The 27,278-nt window shown below is 41.0% G+C and overlaps 1 protein-coding gene across 1 annotated transcript; it reads left to right on the top strand.

Annotated features, from left to right (window-relative positions):
• Positions 1–1,447: 1,447 nt before the first annotated feature.
• LOC139370751 (protein-glutamine gamma-glutamyltransferase 2-like) lies at positions 1,448–25,811 on the top strand. Its single transcript, XM_071110439.1, has 13 exons — positions 1,448–1,696; positions 10,549–10,728; positions 11,895–12,113; positions 13,141–13,259; positions 15,663–15,791; positions 15,953–16,130; positions 16,345–16,480; positions 18,723–18,826; positions 19,098–19,337; positions 20,262–20,537; positions 20,819–20,979; positions 21,306–21,442; positions 22,509–25,811. The coding sequence occupies exons 1-13, from the start codon at positions 1,687–1,689 to the stop codon at positions 22,657–22,659; spliced, it is 2,040 nt and encodes a 679-aa protein (XP_070966540.1). The 5' UTR covers positions 1,448–1,686; the 3' UTR covers positions 22,660–25,811.
• Positions 25,812–27,278: the final 1,467 nt, after the last annotated feature.

Here is a 27,278-nt window from a genome sequence, read left to right as displayed (position 1 = left end):
GCATATAAATACTTAGGGATATGGTTGGATGGTAAACTCTCTTTTAAAATACATATTGATGAACTTTGTAAACGGCTAAAAATCAAGCTAGGCTTCCTCTATAGAAACAGGACAAATAGAAGACAAATTGAAGACAAATTGTGCAAGCTACTTTTATGTCTGTTATAGATTATGGCGATATTATTTACATGCATGCTACGGCATCAACACTGGATGCTACTTATCATTACGCACTTAGGTTTATTATGGGTGCTAGCTACAGAACTCACCAATGTGTTTTATATCAAAATGTGGGTTGGACTTCGGAGTCCGTGAGACGAGAACAACATGCTCTCGTGTTTGTCTATAAAGCACTTCTGAATAAACTACCTTCTTATTTATCATCACTCATCAATATTAGAATTAGAATTCCTAAAACCAGGTCTGAAGCATGGATTACACTTGAGGCCCATGCGATCTCCACAGATTTGGGTCTGGCTGCCTTTTCCTGTTACGCTCCTTGCTTATGGAATAGCCTGCAGACTAAACTTAAACTTGAGACTCTTGTCCCCCTTGCCCATTTTAAACATTTATTGGAGGATTTTTATTGTTGTATTGCTTGCAACTGTTTCGGGTAAATCAAGTTCTTGTGCTCTTAGGGGAATAATCTGTGTGTAAATGTAACAATCTGCTGCCGTATTTTGTTGTGTTATCTGTGATCGTGACGGGGATAATATATATATATATATATTATCCCCGTCACTACAGGAGGCCTTTTGCCTTTTGGTCATCATTGTAAATAAGAATTTGTTCTTAACTGACTTGCCTAGTCAAATAAAAGGTTAAATAATAAATAAACAAATAAAATAAATTAATAAATAAACAAATGCAAATGCAGCTACTTTGCTGTTATTCTGGCTCCACTTTTTGTCACAAGTTAGCCATAGTTGGCTTGCAAGCAAGCAAAGGATAAGAACGTTGCCAGCCAGTATGCCAATGGAACATTTAGAATGAACACCTCGGTTGTGTCCATAGATACAAAACAGAAATACTTAAAGACTGGTGTTTGGTGGATATGTTGGCAAGGTTTGCCTAACAACACCTGTGCCAATATATCCTCCAAACACCAGCATCTCAGGCATTATCACGTAATTAATACTCATACAATGTTTCCATTAACCCTCAAATTACCAACACATTTTATATACATTGATTAACAACGTGGGTCATTTTGACCCCAAGAAGAAATTATTGGATAAAGCAAGAATCACAGCAAAATATCAAATTATTTCTTATCAAAACATCAACCGGTCAGTCACTCCTACATTTTATTCATTAAAGTATGTCCACACATACATGAAAATGTGTGTGTGTGTGTGTGTGTGTGTGTGTGTGTGTGTTTACGTGCGAGCGCACCCTTTCCATGCATGTGAGCGCGCGTATGCGGGGGTTCTAGGGAAGCGCGGTCACTCCCCAACCATTATGCTGTCGCCTTCAGCAATGTTTGGTGCGCTGCTCTTTGGCAAGAGTAACCTACAGTTCCAAGGAATTTCGGTGACGCGCATGACCACTCCAAATAAGACCTTCGTTGAGTCTGAATAGCGCGGCACAGTGTAATAGACACAGTCATTGAGAATAACCTACATCCAATATCCCCTGCCAGCCAGCATACCCCAGACTCTTGTCCGGCTGTAGATCAACGCGAACATGGCTCAAGGTAAGATTTTAATAACTAGACTATTTATAATGTTATATTGAAAATATTGTATATCAGCGAATCTTATTCTGTAGTGCTTGCATCACCCAATTTACTGCTTATTTGAACGTAACTTTGAACTTGATAGCGACTATGAATGACATGTTTCTGTTTCATAAACAGTATGCTAAAACAACAAATACATTTTTTGCAATATCAACAAAAATGTAGACTACACAGTGGCAGACTTTGTTTGTTTCTGACTCATTCTCAAGTAACATATCCTACTAAAGTAGCGCATGTTATTGTTATTGTTATGTTATTGCTTCCAAAAATAAATTAATCCATGCAGGGCTGAGCCACAACTTGGTTCCTAAATATTTGAAGAATTTAGAGCATTTCCATATTGCCTTATTAGGCTATTGGAGAATAATTGCTTTGTTTGGAAAAAACGCTAAAAACTGAAGAGGCAAAGTGAAATCTGACCCACCCCCCACCATAGACGAATTATGACAGCAAATAGTTTTGCTGGTTGTCATTTGATGACCTAGGATATGCTATAATGGTGTGAAAGTCCAGCAACAAATATTTTCCTATGGCCAATGCTTAAACCATAACTACCAACTTAACATGGTGCATACACAGTAGACAGAGCTATGAGAAGATGTTTTGTGAGTTTGGGTGGGGTACATTTTTTCTCTAATAATGCATTCGGTCATCGCATTTGCTAGTGGCAAACAGGATTTACAAACATGTGGATTCTTTTTAGTAGGGTCCAGAAAAATGTGGCCATTTCATGCTATTGTAAGTCATTTAGGCTTACATGACAGGAGACATTATAATAATATTTTTTTCTACTACCCAAATTACCAAAAACGAGTGTCTCTGACACGGTCAGACAGATCAATAGAAACGACCTTGTCTTGACCTGGCCCAGGGTCAATAAAAAGAAGGGAGATACAGAATGTACAATATTAAGAGGACATGCAGTGCCTTGCGAAAGTATTTGGCCCCCTTGAACTTTGCGACCTTTTGCCACATTTCAGGCTTCAAACATAAAGATATAAAACTGTATTTTTTTGTGAAGAATCAACAACAAGTGGGACACAATCATGAAGTGGAACGACATTTATTGGATATTTCAAACTTTTTTAACAAATCAAAAACTGAAAAATTGGGCGTGCAAAATTATTCAGCCCCCTTAAGTTAATACTTTGTAGCGCCACCTTTTGCTGCGATTACAGCTGTAAGTCGCTTGGGGTATGTCTCTATCAGTTTTGCACATCGAGAGACTGAAATTGTTTCCCATTCCTCCTTGCAAAACAGCTCGAGCTCAGTGAGGTTGGATGGAGAGCATTTGTGAACAGCAGTTTTCAGTTCTTTCCACAGATTCTTGATTGGATTCAGGTCTGGACTTTGACTTGGCCATTCTAACACCTGGATATGTTTATTTTTGAACCATTCCATTGTAGATTTTGCTTTATGTTTTGGATCATTGTCTTGTTGGAAGACAAATCTCCGTCCCAGTCTCAGGTCTTTTGCAGACTCCATCAGGTTTTCTTCCAGAATGGTCCTGTATTTGGCTCCATCCATCTTCCCATCAATTTTAACCATCTTCCCTGTCCCTGCTGAAGAAAAGCAGGCCCAAACCATGATGCTGCCACCACCATGTTTGACAGTGGGGATGGTGTGTTCAGTGTGATGAGCTGTGTTGCTTTTACACCAAACATAACGTTTTGCATTGTTGCCAAAAAGTTCAATTTTGGTTTCATCTGACCAGAGCACCTTCTTCCACATGTTTGGTGTGTCTCCCAGGTGGCTTGTGGCAAACTTTAAACGACACTTTTTATGGATATCTTTAAGAAATGGCTTTCTTCTTGCCACTCTTCCATAAAGGCCAGATTTGTGCAATATACGACTGATTGTTGTCCTATGGACATAGTCTCCCACCTCAGCTGTAGATCTCTGCAGTTAATCCAGAGTGATCATGGGCCTCTTGGCTGCATCTCTGATCAGTCTTCTCCTTGTATGAGCTGAAAGTTTAGAGGGACGGCCAGGTCTTGGTAGATTTGCAGTGGTCTGATACTCCTTCCATTTCAATATTATCGCTTGCACAGTGCTCCTTGGGATGTTTAAAGCTTGGGAAATATTTTTGTATCCAAATCTGGCTTTAAACTTCTTCACAACAGTATCTCGGACCTGCCTGGTGTGTTCCTTGTTCTTCATGATGCTCTCTGCGCTTTTAACGGACCTCTGAGACTATCACAGTGCAGGTGCATTTATACGGAGACTTGATTACACACAGGTGGATTGTATTTATCATCATTAGTCATTTAGGTCAACATTGGATCATTCAGAGATCCTCACTGAACTTCTGGAGAGAGTTTACTGCACTGAAAGTAAAGGGGCTGAATAATTTTGCACGCCCAATTTTTCAGTTTTTGATTTGTTAAAAAAGTTTGAAATATCCAATAAATGTCGTTCCACTTCATGATTGTGTCCCACTTGTTGTTGATTCTTCACAAAAAAATACAGTTTTATATCTTTATGTTTGAAGCCTGAAATGTGGCAAAAGGTCGCAAAGTTCAAGGGGGCCGAATACTTTCGCAAGGCACTGTATATATATATATATATATATATATATATATATACACACACACACTGCTCAAAAAAATAAAGGGAACACTTAAACAACACAATGTAACTCCAAGTCAATCACACTTCTGTGACATCAAACTGTCCACTTAGGAAGCAGCACTGGTTGACAATACATTTCGCAGGCTGTTGTGCAAATGGAATAGACAACAGGTGGAAATTATAGGCAATTAGCAAGACACCCCCAATAAAGGAGTGGTTCTGCAGGTGGTGACCACAGACCACTTCTCAGTTCCTATACTTCCTGGCTGATGTTTTGGTCACTTTTGAATGCTGGCGGTGCTTTCACTCTAGTGGTAGCATGAGACGGAGTCTACAACCCACACAAGTGGCTCAGGTAGTGCAGCTCATCCAGGATGGAACATCAATGCGAGCTGTGGCAAGAAGGTTTGCTGTGTCTGTCAGCGTAGTGTCCAGAGCATGGAGGCGCTACCAGGAGACAGGCCAGTACATCAGGAGACGTGGAGGAGGCCGTAGGAGGGCAACAACCCAGCAGCAGGACCGCTACCTCCGCTTTTGTGCAAGGAGGAGCAGGAGGAGCACTGCCAGAGCCCTGCAAAATGACCTCCAGCTGGCCACAAATGTGAATGTGTCTGCTCAAACGGTCAGAAACAGACTCCATGAGGGTGGTATGAGGGCCCGACGTCCACAGGTGGGGGTTGTGCTTACAGCCCAACACCGTGCAGGACGTTTGGCATTTGCCAGAGAACACCAAGATTGGCAAATTCGCCACTGGCGCCCTGTGCTCTTCACAGATGAAAGCAGGTTCAGACTGAGCACATGTGACAGACGTGACAGAGTCTGGAGACGCCGTGGAGAACATTCTGCTGCCTGCAACATCCTTCAGCATGACCGGTTTGGCGGTGGGTCAGTCATGGTGTGGGGTGGCATTTCTTTGGGGCCGCACAACCCTCCATGTGCTCGCCAGAGGTAGCCTGACTGCCATTAGGTACCGAGATGAGATCCTCAGACCCCTTGTGAGACCATATGCTGGTGCGAGACAATGCTAGACCTCATGTGGCTGGAGTGTGTCAACAGTTCCTGCAAGAGGAAGGCATTGATGCTATGGACTGGCCCGCCGGTGCCCCAGACCTGAATCCAATTGAGCACATCTGGGACATCATGTCTCGCTCCATCCACCAACGCCACGTTGCACCACAGACTGTCCAGGAGTTGGCTGATTCTTTAATCCAGGTCTGGGAGGAGATCCCTCAGGAGACCATCCACCACCTCATCAGGAGCATGCCCAGGCATTGTAGGAAGGTCATACAGGCACGTGGAGGCCACACACACTACTGAGCCTCAGTTTGACTTGTTTTAAGGACATTACATCAAAGTTGGGTCAGCCTGTAGTGTGGTTTTCCACTTTAATTTTGAGTGTGACTCCAAATACAGACCTCCATGGGTTGATAAATTTGATTTCCATTGATCATTTTTGTGTGATTTTGTTGTCAGCACATTCAACTATGTAAAGAAAAAAGTATTTAATAAGAATATTTAATTCATTCAGATCTAGGATGTGTTATTTTAGTGTTCCCTTTATTTTTTTGAGCAGTGTATATATATATATATATATATTGGCTACAATAGGCTACTAAATCAACTTTCCAGTGGCACTGACTTACACAATGATGAAGATAGCATGGATATTCATAGCCTAGGCGTCTCACCATACCGGTGATGGTCTCAAGATAGGCTTGAGCTACTTTGAAAAACAGCGGTGTTCGTCTGAGTTGTTGAGAAAAAAAAAATGTTGCGTCTAGTGTACTGACAGATTAGTCTTCTCTTTTTAGCAGCAGGCGTCTGCTTTCCAAACGTATTGCCCACAATTGTATTTTGAAATTTGTGAAAAGCCTATTAGCTATTTACTGACAGTGTGAAGAGAAATAGAATCCATAAAAATGGAACCCAGAGAATGACAGTGCCCATTCAAGTCCGGACTGGCAGCCATTTTGAGCATACCTATGAGTTTACCAGTCAAATTGTCAGGATGTATGCTGCCCAAATTCAGTCCGTGTTTAGACAGGAGTAATTATATCATTATGGCAAAATTATTTCAATTAATCAGGGGATGCTGCAGCACCTTCAGCACCCCTACTTCCCGTCGCTATGCATATAGATCATCATTTGATTATTATAAATATAAAACCAACATTTCGTTTTTCTGAATTACCATTTCTGATGACAATTATGATGTCTCTCGCACCTTGTCAGTTTTGTTTCGTATAGCAAACATCTGAAGAATGTTACACCCTTGTGTTTCAGGGGGAGTTAATTGTTGCTAAGGGACATTTGGGCTTTTATTTATAGCAAATGACAGCAGCTGGAAATGCAACCAGTAACTGTCCCACACCACATTTTGTCCTTGGAATGAGTTTGACCCATGCCTAAGCCTAATATATTGACATATACACTGAGTGTACAAAACATTAAGAACACATGCTCTTTCAATGACTTCGACTGACCAGGTGACTCCAGGTGAAATCTATGACCCCTTATTGTTAAAGCCACTTTAAATCAGTATAGATGAAATGGAGAACATAAGTTGAAGGAGAATTGTTAAGCCTTGAGACATGCATTGTGTATATTATGTGCCATTTGAACAGGGTATGGTAGTAGGTCCCAGGCCCAAGAGTTTGAGTGTGTCAAGAACTGCAAGCCAGTGCATTTGGAAAGTTCAAGCCTCATTCTAAAATTGATTAAATATTTATTTTCTGTCATCAATCTATACACAATACCCCATAATGACAAAGCAAAAACAGTTTTTCAGATAAAAAAAGAAGGAAATATCAAATTTACAAAAGTATTCAGACCCTTTACTCAGTACTTTGTTGAAGCAACTTTGACAATGATTACAGCCTCAAATCATCTTGGGTATGATGCTACAAGCTTGGCACACCTGTATTTGGGGAGTTTCTCCCATTCTTCTCTGCAGATCCTCTTAAGCTCTGTCAGGTTGGATGGGGAGCGTCGCTGCACAGCTATTTTCAGGTGTCTCCAGAGATGTTTGATTGGGTTAAAGTCCGGGCTCTGGCTGGGCCAGTCAATGACATTCAGAGACTTGTCCCGAAGCCACTCATGTGTTGTCTTGGCTGTGTGCTTAGGGTCGTTGTCCTGTTGGAAGGTGAATCTTCGCCCCAGTCTGTGTTCCAGAGGGCTCTGGAGCAGGATTTCATCAAGGATCTCTGTACTTTGTTCCGTTTATCTTTGCCTCGTTCCTGACTAGTCTCCCAGTCCCTGCCGCTGAACAACACCCCCACATCATCGTGCTTCCTTCACCATGCTTCACTGTAGGGATGGTGCCACGTTTCCTCCAGACGTGCCGCTTGGCATTCAGGCCAAAAAGTTCAATCTTTGTTTCTTCAGACCAGAGAATCTTATTTCTCCCCCGATTGCTTTTCGGCCAGGTGGCCAAGAGTTGGTGGTTCCAAAATTCTTCCAGATTGATAGAGTTCACTGCGTTCTTGGGGATCAAGAGTGATCAATGGAAACAGGATGCACCTGAGCTCAATTTCGAGTCTCATTGCAAAGGGTCTGAATATTTATGTGAGTAAAGTATTTCTGTTTTTATTGCCATGATAGTACAAGGAAACATTGTTAAATGCCTCTAAGCTTAAGCTTCATGCTGCATACTACAGCATTCGCTCATCTTTTGGAGCCATGCGGGGCAGTTTGGTTCAATGTGCTTTAAGTAAACAGCTAGGGAACGGGGAATAAGTGTCACCTGTTTACAATGTGTCTCTCTCTACACATGCACAAAGTGCTCGATTATGTTGACTCCCAGGAGTGCACAGTGCTGCCGGTGTGAGGGGAAAAACGAAATACCACATTTCCAACAGAGAGTGGGCCGGCATTTGTGACACAGTGTTGTGCTTTTACAACTGTCAGAGGAGAGAGAGAGAGAGAGACCTGCTTCATTCATGACTAGGCTGGGTAAGTTGCTTATAATAGCTGAGAGAATGGAAGTCATTTTTCCTGGGATTTACTGTACCCGCCTCTGTAAAAAAAATTCTGACTAGGATCCTTCATAGCCCTGGCCTTATTGGATTTATGCTGGCCCAGTAGTTCTGCTAGGCCTGTAGCACAGGCCTTGACGTGGGGGTGGTCAAGGTTAGTCGACTGGAAGCAAAACAAGGGAGGGTAAGCCAAGAGTGATGGCATGATGGAGATGGCGACCTCATAGTAGTACTGTTGCTTCACTCAATGGGGTTATGTGACAAACCAAATGGGAAGACACATTCCCTACACTCATAGCCTGTACTAATCTTTGTCAATTCATTATTTTAGCAGACTATAATACAGTGATATCATTTATTTACAATTAAAACAGTGGAATAATCCAAAACAATAATAACTACACCATACCTACAGAAACCCTTTCAATTCAAATGGCACATTATCTTTCATACCACAATGCAAGAGTGGCTTAGAAAAATGTATTTTGTTTGACACCAATGATGTAATGCGATTATGACACGCAGCAATAAACTGCAGTTTACCATCACATTGATTTAGCCTTTGCCTGTGTTGTCAAAAAACAACATTTTGGTTCACCACCTCTCATCTGCTATTAATCTCCATAATGCTCCCCAGATAACATTGATAGATCCATTTTATAGGCCTGTTGCCTCTATGTGTCACGTTCTGTCCTTAGTTCCTTTGTTTTGTCTTTTGTTTTAGTAGGGTCAGGGCGTGAGTTGGGTGGGTTGTCTATGCTAGTTTGTCTATGATTTTCTATTTCTGTGTTTGGCCTGGTATGGTTCTCAGAGGCAGCTGTCAATCGTTGTCCCTGATTGAGAACCATATTTAGGTAGCCTGTTTTCCATTGTGTTCTGTGGGTGGTTATTTTCTGGTTAGTGTTGTGGTGCACCTTACAGGACTGTTCGTTGGTTGTTTATTGTTTTGTTTTCAGTGTTCATTAAAATATTTAAAATATGAACACTTACCACGCTGCACCTTGGTCCTCCTCTCTATCTCTAGACGACAAGCGTTACATTATGTATGCAAAAGCACAAGCTCCGATATACTTTATGGCTGAGTAAAATAGGGTTATTATGTTTCCCTTTAGGATGAGCTAATAATGCCCCAGAGTTGGACTGACGACTGGAGTTTGTCTCCTTTAAGTCCCACTTTCCCAGTATGAAAAAGTATGAAAATGTACGCACTCACTACTGTAAGTCGCTCAGGAAAAGAGCGACTGCTAAATGACTAAAATATAAACGTAAACTACAAGGTGTGAAACATGCTGTCGGCAAAATGTAGACGATATACTATCCAGATGGTCTTAAACTCCATAAATGTTAGCGCCCTAACATTCTTCAAGAAGTAGCATCCTAAGGAAAGCAACCTTAAAGAAGATATCTCTGATCGTGTAACATGGTCCATGTAACTTCATCTTCTTAGCCGTTTGTGTGAAAAAGAGGCGTTATGTTGTCCTGTAGGCAATTAGGATGCGACCCAATATAGTGTGTTTAGCTTAACACTTGAAATGTTAAACAGGGGTCAGTGTTAAAACACCAAGCTATAATGCACCATGTAAATAAAAACAAACATACAGAAACACTTGTCAGTCAGTGTTTAAATGGGCGTAACCTTTGGCACCGCACGTTCATTTTCCATCAAGTTTTTTCAATGCCCAAGATTGTTTAACAACACACTGTCTTGTCTTGAGGAAGCAGAGGGACTGTAGTTCTTCCTACTGTATAAACAGGCCATTAGAAGGTGGGATTTTAGTCACAACCGAGGCCGGGGGATAAGGACGAGCACAATATTTGCTTGCGCACTTCGCCTAGTAGGCAGTGACAAAAATAATGTACGCAGTCTCATTTTCTCTCATGTAAAACGTACCTTTAAAAAAAATATTTAAAAAATAATAAAAGTGTTGTTGGGGGAGCCAGGAGCAATTGGAAGAGTCAAGTTGGCTGAAGACATTGAAAGCCTGTATAGACCCTACTGTCCTAAAAGCAAGGGGAGGGTTGACCCACCACTGAGGCGCCAAGATAGCCATTCAATATATGTTATTTGTATAGCGCTTTTTACAAACACATTTGTCAGAAAGTCTTAAACCATACTATAATGAAGGTGGGCCTACAGTATACCCTCAAAAGAACAAACATAGGAACTGTCGAGCAGAATTCTGTTCCCTTGTAACTGGCTGGGTAGATGTTAAGAGGTCAATCCACTCACTATGTCCTCTCTCTTTCTCATCCATCTCCCAGCACTGGAAATTGCCAGATGGGACCTGGAATGTGAGTTCAACAACACCGACCACCGTACGGAGCTCAACGGGGTGGAGCAGCTGATCGTTAGAAGGGGCCAGCCGTTCACCATCAACCTGCACCTCCGCTCGGGGGAATACCAGACTGGCGGCAGTGCACTCGACCTCACCGTGGAGACAGGTAACTGTGTTTTCACTGGGTTGTTAGCTGACATCAATTCAGTGTGAAAGGCACTAGCTCAATGTTGTTTAATTTTGATTAAAAATCATAGGTTAAAACAATACAAAAATAGAGCATAGTCTGTTGTTATGGTGTTACACACTAAGGAGCAGCGCATGCATGAGGTATTTTCAAATGAGCAGATTTAGACTTGATCCCCACTCAACTTTGTTTCCACGTCATTTAAAAAATATTGAATCAACACAGAAAACCAACTTTTAACCTAAATCCAATGTCATGGTGACAGGTTTTGTTGATTTCACGTTGAATTCACATTAATTGACAACTCAACCAAATGTAAATAAAAAAATGTTTGTTGAACTGACGTCTGTGCCCAGTGGGGAGACTGCCATGCCCAATTGACTGTTTTAATTTAATCAAATAAAAATTTAAGCAGGTATTCATTGTGGCTATTTAAAAAAGTCCTTACATATTTTGGAATTAAGTTTCTGTTTAGATTTTGAACAGGGAATTGGAATATTTTTTAACTGGGTCTTTTCTGTCAGGAAATGTCAAAGGTACTATGGAAATGCATAATTGTGTGTTTCTATTGGCACTGGGACCTTGTTTATTTTCTACAATGGCAATTGTGATCTAGAAGACAATAGGGAGGAAGAAAATATGATGGTGAAGTCTAATGTTGTTTTAAGTAAAGGGAAACTGTTTTAGCCTGGTCCAATTGTCAGTGATACCAGTATTGAGCAGAATAGTTAGTTGCCTCCTCTACCATTATTTACCCTCAAGGTTGGGTATGTTACTTTCGAAATATAATCTGTTACAATTACTAGTTAATTGCCCCAACTTTTTCTCAGTAACGTAACTTTTGGATTACCCAAACTCAGTAATGTAATCTGATTAGTTTCCATTACTTTTGGATTACTTTCCCCTTTAGAGGCATTAGAAGACAAAAAGGATCCATAAAACGAATTTGGTGTGTCATCATAGTGGTCTCTGGCCAGACTCGCTCAGATGGAACAAACTTAAACTTGCACCTATTTTCAATGCTGAATTGAATGTCAGAGAAAATAGAAAGTTGTCAATGTATTCTTTTTCACAAACATCAGTTGTGTGTTTCAACGGTTCCTATTCCATCCCTGTCCCTTTCTCTCCTCCATGTCTTCTTCCAGGTCCCCAGCCCAGTGATCAGTATGGCACACGGGCCTCCTTTGGTCTGACTGACCAAATCGACACCTCCCGTTGGAGTGCCGCGGTCACCAGTCCCCCCGGGTACATGGTGTCCCTGTCCATCTGTTCCCCCCCGGACGCGCCTATCGGACGCTGGCGCTTGACCCTGGGTCAGGGGGGCTTGGTGGAGTTTGTGCTGCTATATAACCCTTGGTGCACAGGTGGGTAAACATTCCTTGAGTCATGCTCTCTGCGAGTGTATCCATTCAGTGTAGTGGGGCCTATGTACAGTACAGCGAGGGAATGCCTTAGATGTCTCTATTACATAGACAGAGAACATGATCATTGGAGAGATTCGGGCTTATAGCAGTGGAAGGATCACAACGTGCGGAGAACAGTATGGATGGGTGGTAGTTTGGGAGAGGATATGATGATCATGAATGGCATGAATGGGGATGGATTTTTTGCCCTACTATGTGCTATATCTACAATACATGTTTCACTTAGAAATTGTGTCCCAATTGGCAACAAAGTAAATAAACAGCAGGTAGTCTCATTAATTAGAGACAATTCTACCATGCATGTTTGAGCCAGCAGCATACCATTCTGCATCCCACTGCTGGCGGTGTTCTACATTCTCAATCTGGCCCTCATTCCATCATGGCCACCTAATCATCCCCAGCTTCCAATTGGCTCATACTTTCTTCCCTGTAACTATTTCCCAGGTCGTTGCTGTAAATGAAAATGTGTTCAGTCAAGTTACCTGGTTAAATAAATATTGCAAAAAAGGGCATTTTAAAAAGGTACACTCAGCAAATGGCATTGCCACGAGCAGCACCGCAGATATTGAGATGAGCGAGAATCAAGACTTCGCTCTGACACAGTATCTGCACATGTGCATGGTTAGTTTTATGCAGTTCACAGCCTGGTAACCAGCGCACCAAAACAGAGGAGAACTTTAACGCTCTTAGTTTTTGCGGATGTTGACCCACTATTCTGTTTATTTCTTCATCTACATCTGCGGTGCCATAGACTACTTCCTTATTCAAAGAGCATCTTGCATATCCATTCTCCGCAGCTTTAAAACTTTTATCTACCTTCAATAAACCCTGTGCATGTTGAAATAGTGTTTTCTTACTGCAAGCACATAATGAGGCATCCTTCATTCCATTTACTATTTTGGGAGCTTGTCTTTTTCTATGGAGGACGATACCTTATTACAGTATTATTTGTGTCTCTTGGCAACAGGCGATGTGGTGTACATGGATAGTGAGGAGAAACTGGCGGAGTACGTCTTGGCTCAAGATGGTATCATTTACCGAGGCAGCTGGAAATACCTCATCCCTACACCTTGGAACTTTGGCCAGGTACCAACACCAACACAAGTGGTGTCAGCTCCACTTTGGCCCAAGCTTACCCCCAATAAGGAAAAATAGTCGGTTATCAAAATATGTGCTCTTAACATTCAAAATAGAGATTGTGTTGCCTATATACGTATCAGTGGCCTGACAAGTTTAATAAAGTAAAAAGGTAAAATAGGGTTCAGAGGAACTTGTGATGGGTGGGACATCCTGTCAACTGCTGACTGGAAAAATCAATTTCAGGCTGATCGATTTCCAAATGTAGACACTTCCATTGGTTCAATCAGTGTATGATTGACAGATCATGATAATCCCACTGTGAGATATCGAGACCTAGATTCCGTTGTTGATACAGCTCTGTTTTTAATGGGTGTGTGTCATAGTTGCATACTTCTTTTGCATGTAACTGGTATCCAACTTCACTAAGCATTTGTGCCTGTTATTTTCAGGAGGGAATCAAAGTCAAGAAGCAAACCTCTAATCCTTTGATCATTATTTGACCTTTTGCTCACTCTTGCATGTTTACTTCCATTTAGAAAATATATACAGTAGCAGTCGAAAGTTTGGACACGCCTACTCAATCAAGGGTTTTTCATTATTTTTTTTACTATTTTCTACATTGTAGAATAATAGGGATGACAAACTATAAAATAACACATATGGAATCATGTAGTAACCAAAAAAGTGTTAAACAAAGCAGCCACCCTTTGCCTAGATGACACCTTTGCACACTATTGGCATGCTCTCAACCAGCTTCATGAAGTAGTCACCTGGAATGGATTTCCTGGGCTCTGTTGTATCGGTTTGCATGTTACCGTGTTAGTGTGCACTTGTTTTTACGGGTCTCGTACCTTGTATTTATTAGAGGTTTACACCTCGCTTTTTGTATGGGTTTTGTAACGGTTGTCGTCTGGAGATAGAGAGGACCAAAGCGCAGCGTGGTTAGTGTTCATCTTTTTAATGGAAAACTGAACACTTCAAAAACACAAAACAACAAAGTGACAACCGAAACAGTTCTATCTGGTGCAGACACACAAAGACTGAACATAACCACCCACAAAACACAAAGGAAAACTGGCTACCTAAATATGGTTCTCAATCAGAGACAATGACTAACACCTGCCTCTGATTGAGAACCATAGCAGGCCAAACAAGAAACCCAACCTAGAAACACAAAACATAGAGTACCCACCCAACTCACGTACTGACCAACTAAAACAAAGAAATAACACAAGAACGAAATATAAATAAATAAATAAATATATAGAATATATATAAATAAAAAAATATATATATATAAAAATAAAAATATATATAAAACTAAAAATATATATAAAACTAAAAATATATATAAAAACAAAAATAATAATAATAATATATATATATATATATATATATATATAAAAAAAAAAAAAAAAAAAATGAATATATATTAAAAAAAATATATATATATATATATAAAAAAAAATATATATATATATATATGTATATAGTTGAAGTCGGGAGTTTACATACACCTTAGCCAAATACATTTAAACTCAGTTTTTCATAATTCCTGACATTTAATCCTAGTAAAAATTCCCTGTTTTAGGTCCGTTCACCCCTTTATTTTAAGAATGTGAAATGTCAGATTAATAGTAGAGAGAATGATTTATTTCAGCTTTTATTCATTTCATCACATTCCCAGTGGGTCAGAAGTTTACATACTACTCCATTAGTATTTGGTAGTATTGCCTTTAAATTGTTTAACTTGGGTCAAATGTTTCGGGTAGCCTTCCACAAGCTTCCCACAATAAGTTGGGTCAATTTTGGCCCATTCCTCCTGACAGAGGTGGTGTAACTGAGTCAGGTTTGTAGGCCTCCTTGCTCGCACACACTTTTTCAGTTCTGACCACAAATGTTCTATGGGATTGAGGTCAGGGCTTTGTGATGGCCACTCCAATACCTTGACTTTGTTGTCCTTAAGCCATTTTGCCACAACTTTGGAAGTATGCTTGGGGTCATTGTCCATTTGGAGGACCCATTTGCGACCAAGCTTTAACTTCCTGACTGATGTCTTGAGATGTCGCTTCAATATATTCGCATGTACAGATCTTAAAATTGGACCTACAGTACAGGTATATTGTCATAGCAAAATAATCCTGCAGAAACATAATTTGAACATTTGGTTCATAACGTTGTTTGATTGGTAGTTAGGATATTAGCTGACCAAAAGTAGGCTACATGAAAAGTGCAATACTGTTAACATAACTAACCGCGTGTCAGTATGAATTTGTCATTTTTTGTAAATCACAAAAATAATCTACATTACCTGTTGTGTAGGAAAATTTGAGCAACAAAAGAGTGATCAAATTAAGATGCTACATCTGTAGTCAATCTTTCCTTGTTTGTTTTGTCTGTGTTGTGTAGTTTGAGGATGGGATCCTGGAAGCTTGTCTGAGAATCTTGGAAATGAACCCCAAGTGCCTGCGTAACCCTGGGAAAGACGCTTCAGGGAGGAAGAACCCAATCTATGTGTCCAGAGTTCTCAGTGCCATGGTGAGATCAAATCAAATGGGTTTCCCATCCTGTCATGCACTACATTACACATTACAGTACATACAGCAGTTCAACATAGATGGCAAATGGCACCGCTCAAAATAACAAAGCAAATTTCACGTGAAATGAAGAGCATGACCATTGTTGTCCATGTCCCTCAGGTGAACTGTAATGACGACAAAGGGGTCTTGCTGGGCAGGTGGACCGACGACTATGACGGTGGGGTGAGCCCCCTGTCATGGAAGGGCAGTGTGGAGATCCTGCGGAACTGGGACACAAATGCCTGTCAACCTGTGCGCTTTGGCCAATGCTGGGTGTTTGCAGCAGTGGCCTGTTCAGGTTAGACATGAATGCATAGAAACGCTAACAGCATGTTTACATACTGTATCGTCATGTAGGATAAAAATGTTTCGTTTTGCACAAGACACGTTAAGTAGCACATTCTATGAACTACTTGTTGTACAATGTATTTATAATGCCATATGTTAAATCTGTAGTAGTATAGTTCCTGAGTAGTACTGGCTAACTGTACATTATTTCTCTGCCCTATCAGTTTCACGAGCCCTGGGCATCCCTTGTCGAGTGGTCACCAACTATAATTCAGCCCATGACACCAACAGTAACCTGGTGATAGAGCGCTATGTGGATGAGAACGGACAACTTGTTCAGAAGTCGAGAGACATGATATGGTGAGAACTCAGGACTATCAAATTGACGAGTGACTGAATTTCCACTCAAAAAAATTCAACACAGAGCTAGAGGATGTTGTGCAGTATATAGTCGGAAAATACTGTTTTTCACTGTAAAAAAAATGAATAAATAAAAACACGGTCAAAAGTATGGCAGCACAAGGTGCTAAACATTAACTGAAAAAAAGACATCAAAAGATGTCAATCTTAAAATACAGACATTTACATTAAGAGTCAGAGTGACAAAAACGGTAACAGATATTAACTGCTTTGGCAGGCTAAAATGACAGAAAACAAAAACTAATTTCTGATTAAGATATGTGTTTTAAGATGTAAATGAACTGAAACGTATTGTAGAAATACATTCTAAATAGTATATTTTGGGGGTAAATTATTGTATATTTACAGTTTTCAACGGTTATGCTATATGGGGCGGCACCGTAGCCTAGTGGTTAGAGCATTGGACTAGTAACCGAAAGGTTGCAAGATCAATTCCCAAGGTACCAATCTGTTGTTCTGCCCCTGAACAAGGCAGTTAACCCACTGTTCCTAGGCCGTCATTGAAAATAAGAATTTGTTCTTAACTGACTTGCCTAGTAAAGTAAAATCAAAATAGTCATTTCTGATTTTAAGATGAAAATCATCTTGCCGATTATGTAGAATAGATTAAATTTACTCATGCCTTTTAGCCAACAATCTGGAAATAGTCAAAGCATTCCGGAGGATATATGAGCAAATGTCCTGCTCTTTTGCCAGACAACAATCTGGAAAGGTCTATTATCCTACAAACGGGACATTAAAACTATAATATCTTATGTTTCACTGAGTCGTGGCTGATCGAAACCACGGATAATATAGAGCTGGCTGGGTTTTTTGTCCATCGGCAGGACAGAACAGCTATGTCTGGTAAGAAGTGGGGTGGGGGTGTGTGTCTATTTGTCAATAACAGCTGGTGCGCGATGTCAACACCATAGTGCCCACTAAGCTAAGGACCCTGGGACTAAACACCTCCCTCTGCAACTGGTTCCTGGACTTTTTGACGTGCTGCCCCCAGGTGGTAAGGGTAGGAAACAACACATCTGCCACACTGATCCTCAACACTGGGGCCCCTTAAGGGTGCGTGCTTAGTCCCCTCCTGTACTGCCTGTTCACCCACGACTGCGTGGCCAAGCACGACTCCAACACCATCATTAAGTTTACTGACAACACAACAGTGGTAGACCTGATCACCGACAACGATGAGACAGCCTATAGGGAGGAGGTCAGAGACAACAACCTCTCCCTCAATGTGACAAGACAAAGGAGCTGATTGGGGACTACAGGAAAATGAGGGCCAAATAGGCCCCCATTAACATTGGTGTCCACATCAGGTTCCTTGGTGTACACAACAGCAACAAACTATCATGGTCCAAACACACCAAGAAATGTTCTACAGCTGCACCATCGAGAGCATCCTGACCGGTTGCATCACCGCCTGGTATGGCAACTGCTCGGCATCCGACCGTAAGACGCGACAGAGGGTAGTGCGTACAGCCCTGTACATCACTGGGGCCAAACTTCCTGCCATCCAGGATCTCTATACTAGGCAGTGTCAGAGGAAGGCCCCAAAAATTGTCAAATACTTTTCTCTCTGCTACCGCATGGAAAGCTGTACCGGAGAGCCATGTCTAGGTCCAAAAGGCTCATTAACAGCTTCTACCCCTAAGCAATAAGAGTGCTGAACAATGAATCAAATGGCCACCCGGACTATTTACATTGACAACCCCAAACCCTTTGTTTTTACACTGCTGCTTATGCTGTTTATTATCTATGCATAGTCACTTTACCTCTACCTACATGTACAAATGACCTCAACTAACCTATACCCCTGCACATATAGCCTCGTTAATGTTATTTTATTAAGTTACTTTTTATTTAAAAAATGTACTGTATTTAGTAAATATTTATATTTCTTGAACTGCACTGTTGGTTTGTAAGTAAGCATTTCACAATAAGGTACCTGTTATATTCGGCGCATGTGACAAATACAATTTGGCTGTTGTGTCCTTGTAGGAACTATAAAAAAAGAAAGAAAAATATACACATCCAACTTGTCAGTTGCAGGACAGAAGCAAAAAGGAACATATCAAGCAGAAAGGAATGTCCGCAACTCTGGTGTGCTCCAACTTGGATCGAAAGGTTGTCTTTTTTTGTCCGTCTGATTAATTTACCATGGGAACATACCAGAGTTTTTTCTTTGTAGGAACTACCACTGCTGGGTCGAGAACTGGATGACCAGACCTGACCTTAAACCAGGTTATGATGGCTGGCAGGCCATGGACCCCACACCACAGGAGAAGAGTGAAGGTAAGGCATTGAGAATAACACCAACTATAATAACCCCAACAAATACAGAATAGCCCATAAAAAGGGCCTGACCCCAATTCAAATGTGTATTGATTCCCCTGACACCATTAAAGTTACGTATTGGGATTTGGTGTAGAAACATCTAAATCGCTAATCAACATATTTTACTAGTAGACATAAAGATATGCCTTAAGATAAGACTTAAACACGTGTCATTTTCAGTTCTCTCGCAGATTACATTACTTTTCCACTCACTATCCCTTCCTTTCAGGAGTTTACTGCTGCGGCCCTATCCCACTGAAAGCCATCAAGGAGGGCGAGCTCACCTATAAATATGATGCCCCATTTGTGTTTGCGGAGGTCAACGCTGACGTGCACACCTTTATGAAGCGCAAAGACGGCAGCACAGAGAAAATCATTAGCTCTGTCCAAGTGGGCCTGAAGATCAGTACGAAGAGTGTGGGCAGTGATAGGAGAGAGGACATCACACACCTGTACAAGTACCCTGAGGGTAGGGAGCTTCGCTACAACAAACAATAAGGACCTGCAAAACTTGATAAGCATTTGCAGCGTGGCAATAGGGCCAGGCATGGCTGGCATCCTATTATGTAGGGTGACCAACAGTCAAACAAGTGCTGACCTGAGGTGCATTCAACAAGGGAAATTGTTTTGCGAACGTTAGCTAACGCTAGCTCACATATTCCATTTGTCTTGTGTTAGCTGTGAACGTTCGCCAACATTAGTGAACGGTCTGAGAAGGTCGTGAGCGGCGAATATAAGCGTCTGTTTCGGTCTAAACTGCTACTACAAATAATCAAGTGACCATGTGGGCTTTCTATTACGTGTAGTAGGAATAGCAAAGCCATTTGCTGTTTGAATATTGTCGCTAAAAAGCCACAGTGATACTACAAAAAGTAGCCGTTTGATGTTTCACCAAAACATTTTAGAACGTTAATTGTTCGACTGAAATTGTTACTCCGGCAACATTTTCGCCGCAACAGAAGCCTTGTTGAATTCGCCTCAGGTTGTGAGTGAAAAGGCGGGGATATAATAAGGGGAAGGAGAGGTAGGAAACTGGAAGCTTGGGGGTCGATGATATGATGACACACCACTGCACCACACTGACTGAAAATGGACAAAACTAACAAACACACCACTGTAACATGGCATCAGGACACACTAATGTCACATTACACCACGATATGCCACCCAAGACAGCAGATAGGAAAATCACATATTATGTATCAATATTTGTAATAGTCTGTTCACTATATGTACAATCTGAGAGCGTATGGAGCTATTTGTGGTGAAGGACAATAAGGACTACTCTGGTTTGGAAGCAAGTTCTTATACTTCCCTGAATGTGTCCGGGTTGATCAGAGGCTATACACAGTATGAAAGCATGTGTAACTTTTAGTTTTTCTTGTGCCCCCAGGTTCTGACGAGGAAAGGGAGGCCTTTACAAAAGCCAACCACCAGAACAAACTTCTGCAGCAGCAAACAAATGCTGGCCTGCTTATCGCTATCAAGGTTTCTGCGGAGATGAAGAAGGGCTGCGACTTTGACGTGTTCGCCGTGGTTACGAATAACACACCGAATGGGAAAAAGTGCCGTCTGGTGTTCGGCTCCAGAGCTGTGTCCTACAACGGAATTCTGGGAGAGAACTGTGGGTTCAAAGACCTGCTCAACGTAGAGTTGGCACCTGGAGAAGGTCAGTTGGCTTTGTAGAATGGAGTGATCAGTGTATAAAATGTATGAGTGTGATATACTGTATCTACTTCTGGATTTGATTATCATTTAAACCTAGCTCATTTAGAGTATAAGACTGTGTACTGATGTATCTCTTCATGTTCTTTCACTTTCTAATGCGAACTATGTATCTATGTCAATGAATGCAAAATGTCCAGTGGTTTGCGTCTCTGCCTATGGCAACATGTGAGAAGTTGTGATTTTGTGAGTGTGTCACTTTCTAAGCTAAATGTCTCTCTCCAGAGAAGCGAGTTCCTCTGAGAATGAACTATTCCAAGTATGCCGAGAACCTCACTGAGGACAATTTGATCCGGCTGGGGGCTCTGCTTCTAGACTACGGCACCCAAGAGGCCTACCTTGCTGTGAGGAACGTTGTACTGGAAAATCCTGAGATCAAAGTCAGGGTACGGTCACTACTGTAACACTTAACAAAACAAGAATTAAGCATACAATAAAAATGTGTAAATGCAATCGTTAGCATGAATAGTTTATTAATTAATGCCTGGATACAGCATAACCAGTGGGGTAGTCTGACTTGGGAATCAAAGTTTCAAACATTTGGTCCCAAGCCAAGTAGACTAACCACAGTTCCAAGAAAACAAAGTTGCCTGTGAAAAGAATGGTTCTAGCTGGCATCGCAAGCTTGAGTCGGATTTGTATCGATGGAACGTTTCTCTAGCCGATGAAATGCAACGTCTCAGAGCATTAAGTGATGTCCCTTACGTTGTAGATTCTTGGGGAACCCAAAGAGAACCGTAAGCTGGTGGCTGAGATAACTCTACAGAACCCTCTGCCAGTACCACTGCAGAACTGCTGTTTCACCGTGGAGGGTTCCAACCTCACTGGAGGACAGATCATCACTGAGAAGTAGGACAACCATGGCAGTGTGACATCTACGTTATGTCCAATAAGGACTGATAACAGATCAAGTCCCATGTATACCAAACACTAACAACAGGACATGTGCTTTTGTGTACACAGTACACGTTAGTAGGGGGTCAAAGGGTATAGCCATTTAGTGCAGTTTGTCAGGTATGTCCATAACCATATGTAATTCATACACATATAATCATCTACTCATCTAGTCACCGAGTGGTGTATGGCCATGCTTTGGTAGTTGGAGTCAATGATAAGAGAAATGTCTGTAGAAGACATTAGCGCTTACATGCCAAAAGCAGTGTAACAGCCTTATTAGGGCTAAAGGTGGATACTGAATTGCCAGCCATCTACAAATCAAGCAGACTAAAACTATCCAAGTGTCTTGCCAAGGTCACAATTCATGAAGCTTCTCAAAAAAGTGTTTTGATTTGAAAAGTCACACTTTCACAGCAAAGACTAGGGAGTTGGCTAGGCAAAAAGCAAGCTGTTTCACCAGTTAATTAATGTTTGTCTGGATTTATTCACTATATATAAAATCATTGGGTTTCTGAGAGCATCGCTTTGTCAGAGTTGGATATCCAAGCATTCAGATGGTGGTGATGACAGGGTTTGGTTGACTTGCGATCCATCCCCAGATGTTTGGCTCAATGTGGTGTTACGCAATCGAGACAACTACCTAGAGGCAGAGAATATGAAGGGATTTGATCATAAAGACAGGTTTGAATGAGTTTGAGAAGCTCCGATGACAGATTTACATATCCTATACGGATGTATGAATATGGTTATTTAGCAGATATTTTAATCCAAAGTAACTTCTAGTTCACACATATGGCTGGATGGGAGCATACTGTAGACAGTGAAGCAATACATGCACAGTCCTGGCTGGTCAACTCAGCTAAATTATTACAATCACACTAGCTAAAGACATCCATTGATAGCCAAGGTGTTCATGAAAACAAGATCAATGGTCTCAACAGTTATGCAGAGAATATAGCATGATAGAGTGTTACAGAGTATGTCGATAGAGTAACTTCTAAATGTGTACCTTCCTTAGACTTAACTCCACGGTGGAACCCGGGCAAGATGCCAAGGTCAAAATCTACTTCACGCCCACCCACTCAGGCCAACGGAAACTGGTGGTCGACTTTGACAGCAATAAGCTGTGTCACGTCAAGGGCTACAGGAATGTCATCATCGGCAAATAGAGGACCCACCCTGAGCCTGCACTCCATAAAACCCAGTGAAGACAAAAGACATACAGTTGTTTCACAATCTATGCATATTTCTATACTCCAAGATCTCTTTTATCACCTATAGATAAACAAATTCTCTGTTTGTTAGGATTATACAGTGCCTTCGGAAAGTACTCAGACCCCTTGACATTTTCCAAATTGTTGCGTTACAGCCTTTTTCTCATCAATCTACACACAATACCCCATAAGAACAAAGCGAAAACAGGTTTAGATATTTTTGTCAATGAAAAAATAAAATAAAAAAAAGAAACTTATTTACATAAGTATTCATAACCTTTGCTATGAGACTCTAAATTGAGCTCAGGTGCATCCGGTTTCCATAGAAACATCTCAAGGATGGTCAACACCTTGATTGAAGTCTACCTGTGGAAAATTCAATTGATTGGAGATGATTTGGAAAGGCCCACATCTGTCTATATAACAGTGCATATATGACAGTGCATGTCAGAGCAAAAAGCAAAGCCATGAGGTCGAAGGAATTGTCTGTAGAGCTCCGAAGCAGGATTGCGTCAAGGCACAGATCTGGGGAAGGGTACCAAAACTTTCTGTAGTATTGAACGTACCCAAGAACAGTGGCCTCCATTATTCTTAATTCTTTCTAGAGCTGGCCGACCGGCCAAACTGCACAATCAGTGAAGAAGGGCCTTGGTCAGGGAGGTGACCTAGAACCCGATGGTATCTCTGACAGAGCTCTAGAGTTCCTCTGTGGCGATGAGAGAACTTTCCAGAAGGAAAACCATCTCTGCAGCACTCAACCAATCAGGCCTTTATGGTAGAGTTGCCAGAAGGAAGCAACTGCTCAGTCAAAGGCACCCAAAGTTTGCCAAAAGGCACCTATAGACTTTCAGACCATGAGAAACAAGATTCTCTGGTCTGACGAAACCATTTATTTCAATGGTGGAAAAAGTATCAAAAGTAAAAGTACAAATCATTTCAAATTCCTTATATGAAGCAAACCAGATTGCACCATTTTCTTGTTTTTATTTACTTACGGTAAGCATAGACATAATTTGCAATCATAGCATTTGTGTTTAGTGAGCCGCCAGATCAGAGTCAGCAGGGATGACAAGGGACTTTCTCTCTTGATAATTGTATGAATTCTAACTCTTTGGCCTGAATGCCAAGCGTGGAAAAAACAATTGAATACATTTTAGAATTAGGCTGTAACGTAACAAAATGTGGAAAAAGTCAAGGGGTCTGAATACTTTCAAGTAAAATTCTGAGTATGTGTAAATATACTTGGCAAATAAAGGAGTTTCTGATTATACATTTTTGCATGCAAAGCTTTGAAATATAGGACTTTCGTATTTTTGCATATAAACCTTTCAGCAGTGATTGTACAATGAAGAGCAACATTACCAAATGTGGCTTGCTATCAGTAATCCTTTGGCAAATACTGAGCATTTTGTTAGGGAGGACAAAAGGTTCACTTCCATCTTCTTGACAAAAATGAAATAGTAAGACATTGGCAGAACCTAGAGATTATTGGAAGAAGCCAGAGATACAAATCATTCCACAAAACTGATTCAAGACATGAGAACGCACATTGGCTCCATGTAAAAACTCCCTGTACCTTGAAACTAGTCCAGTCCATAGTAGAATTAATCTTGATGAACACTTAGCACACCATGGAATTATTTATATAACTAGTCCCTTCACATTGAACAATCTACAGGTATACTACCGTTCAAAAGTTTGGGGTCACTTAGAAAATGTCCTTGTTTTCCATGAAAATATACATTAAATTAGTTTCAATATGAATAAGAAATACAGTGAAGACGTTGAGAAGGTTATAAATAATTATTTTTAATTGAAATAATAATTGTGTCCTTCAAACTTTGCTTTCGTCAAAGAATCCTCCATTTGCAGCAATTACAGCCTTGCAGACCTTTGGCATTCTAGTTGTCAATTTGTTGAGGTAATCTGAATAGATTTCACCCCTTGCTTCTTGAAGCACATCCCACAAGTTGGATTGGCTTGATGGACACTTCTTACGGTCAAGCTGCTCCCACAACAGCTCAATAGGGTTGAGATCCGGTGACTGTGCTGGCTACTCCATTATAGACAGAATACCAGCTGACTGCTTCTTCCTTAAATAGTTCTTGCATAGTTTGGAGCTGTGCTTTGGGTCATTGTCCTGTTGGAGGAAATTGGCTCCAATTAAGCGCCATCCACGGGGTATGGCATGGCTATGCAAAATGGAGTGATAGCCTTCCTTCTTCAAGATCCCTTTTACCCTGTACAAATCTCCCACTTTACCACCACCAAAGCACCCCCAGACCATCACATTGCCTCCAGCATGCTTGACAGATGGCGTCAAGCACTCCTCCAGCATTTTTTCATTTCTTCTGCATCTCACGAATGTTCTTTGTGATCCGAACACCTCAAACATAGATTAGTCTGTCCATAACACTTTTTTTTCCTAACCTTCCTCTGTCCAGTGTCTGTGTTATTTTGCCCATCTTAATATTTTATTTTATTGGTCAGTCTAAGATATGGATTTTTCTTTGCAACTCTGCCTAGAAGGCCAGCATCCTGGAGTCGCCTCTTCACTGTTGACATTGAGACTGGTGTTTTGCGGGTACTATTTAATGAAGCTGTCAGTTAAGGACTTGTGAGGCTTCTGTTTCTCAAACTAGACACTAATGTACTTGTCCTCTTGCTCAGTTTTGCACCGGGGCCTCCCACTCCTCTTTCTATTCTGGTTAGAGCCTGTTTGCTCTGTTCTGTGAAGGGAGTAGTACACAGCGTTGTACGAGATTTTCAGTTTCTTGGCAATTTCTCTCATGGAATAGCCTTAATTTCTCAGAATAATAATAGACTGACAAGTTTCAGAAGAAGGTTGTTTGTTTCTGGCCATTTTGATCCTGCAATTGAACCCACAAATGCTGATGCGCCAGATACTCAACTAGTCTAAAGAAGGACAGTTTTCAGCTGTGCTAACATAATTGCAAAAAAGTTTAACGATCAATTAGCCTTTTCAAATGATAAACTTGGATAAGCTAACACAACGTGCCATTGGAACACAGGAGTGCTGGTTGCTGATAATGGGCTTCTGTACGCCTACTGTATGTAGATATTCCATTACAAATCTGTTGTTTCCAGCTATAATAGTCATTTACAACATTAACAATGTCTACATTATTTCTGTTCAATTTGATGTTATTTTAATGGGCAAAAACAATAACATTTCTAAGTGACCACAAACTTTTGAACAGTAGTGTACATCTTATTGTTTTCCACTGAATGATGATGCCATGAAGAATTAGGGTGCCATTCCGCCATACTGCCAATGTGCATTCTGATTAAAAAACAGGCCCCCGGCCTTGGTTCAGTTATTTCAGGGAGGTTTAACCTCATTGAGAAAAGGTAGTAATCCATAATTTGACATACCATGCAAAATGCTAACGTATATCAGATCCAGGGGGAAAATGCAAACAAATGCAATAATTCATTTTGAGCAGGACATCTGGATGTAAGGGTCGGTTCTGGTTAGGATCTGATAGTTGGTTCTTACAAATGGACCTTGTGATATAAATATTATATATTCACCTTATTTGGTGGATATTTGATTTTTATTTACTTAACAAACAGTAAGGTATTTCTGTCCTGCTAATGCTGAGTTTTATGGTGTCAACTCCAGCTTCCTGCAGCTAGTCTGGGTGTCAAGTACATGGGTTTTTACTAGAAATGGCTTGAAGCTGACAACTGATTGATGTCTCGGTGATAAGAAACCAAATATCCACATTCCATTCTATGATTAGTGGTGCATGTGAGACATATGTCTCTGGTCTGATTGAGCCTGCATTCCATAGACAAGATATGGTGTATGTTTAGCTGGGATAGAGAGGAGTAGAACAAAGGCCTCAGTGGTCCTTAGACATCCTGGCCTGAGAAATGAGGCCAGGGTCGGGGGTTAATACAACGCCAGGGGCAGATAAAGACAGGATGAGCCCAAAGTGGCTCATGGTGCGCCCCCAATCTATCTGGGAATGGTGGAGCCAGCCATGGTTGAAGCATTTTAAAGTTTGGTATATAAAGACACAGTATTCTCTGTATGATTCAAGCACTCGGTCCGACAGTCAAGACTCTTGGGCGGACGGTTTCATTATTGCAATAATTAATCAATATTAAATAAAGATGATTATTTGAAGAGATTACTAAGTCTCTCTCAGTACTGAATTTCCACGACAACCTCCATTTCGTTGGGCATAGAAAAGTTAGCCACAGGGACATTCTAAGTCTTTTGCTTGCCCCGTCCCGTGTTTGGGTCAATAAACATTTGTGACTTGCGCTGTCTGCATCTGGGTCTTATCCTGAGTACCAATCCCAAACTGCCCCTTTAAAGCTAGAATCCTTATTTGGTCAAACTGCTACGTCCGTTTGGGATAATGCCACAACTAAGAAGTTACTGCAAATAAAGAACACTGTTTTTTTCCCCCATTGCACACGCAATAAAACAGCATAATATGTACAGATATTTTTTTTACCACACTACCGGACAATCCTCCATTTCATCAACAACAAAAAAATACAAAAAGGTGCTGTGGCACAGTTTCCCCAAATGCGGA

Source organism: Oncorhynchus clarkii, chromosome 17 (genome assembly GCF_045791955.1).
Source record: "Oncorhynchus clarkii lewisi isolate Uvic-CL-2024 chromosome 17, UVic_Ocla_1.0, whole genome shotgun sequence".
Lineage (NCBI taxonomy): Eukaryota > Metazoa > Chordata > Actinopteri > Salmoniformes > Salmonidae > Oncorhynchus > Oncorhynchus clarkii.
Note: the sequence above shows the minus strand (reverse complement) of the source record. Positions and strands in the feature narration are given on the sequence as shown.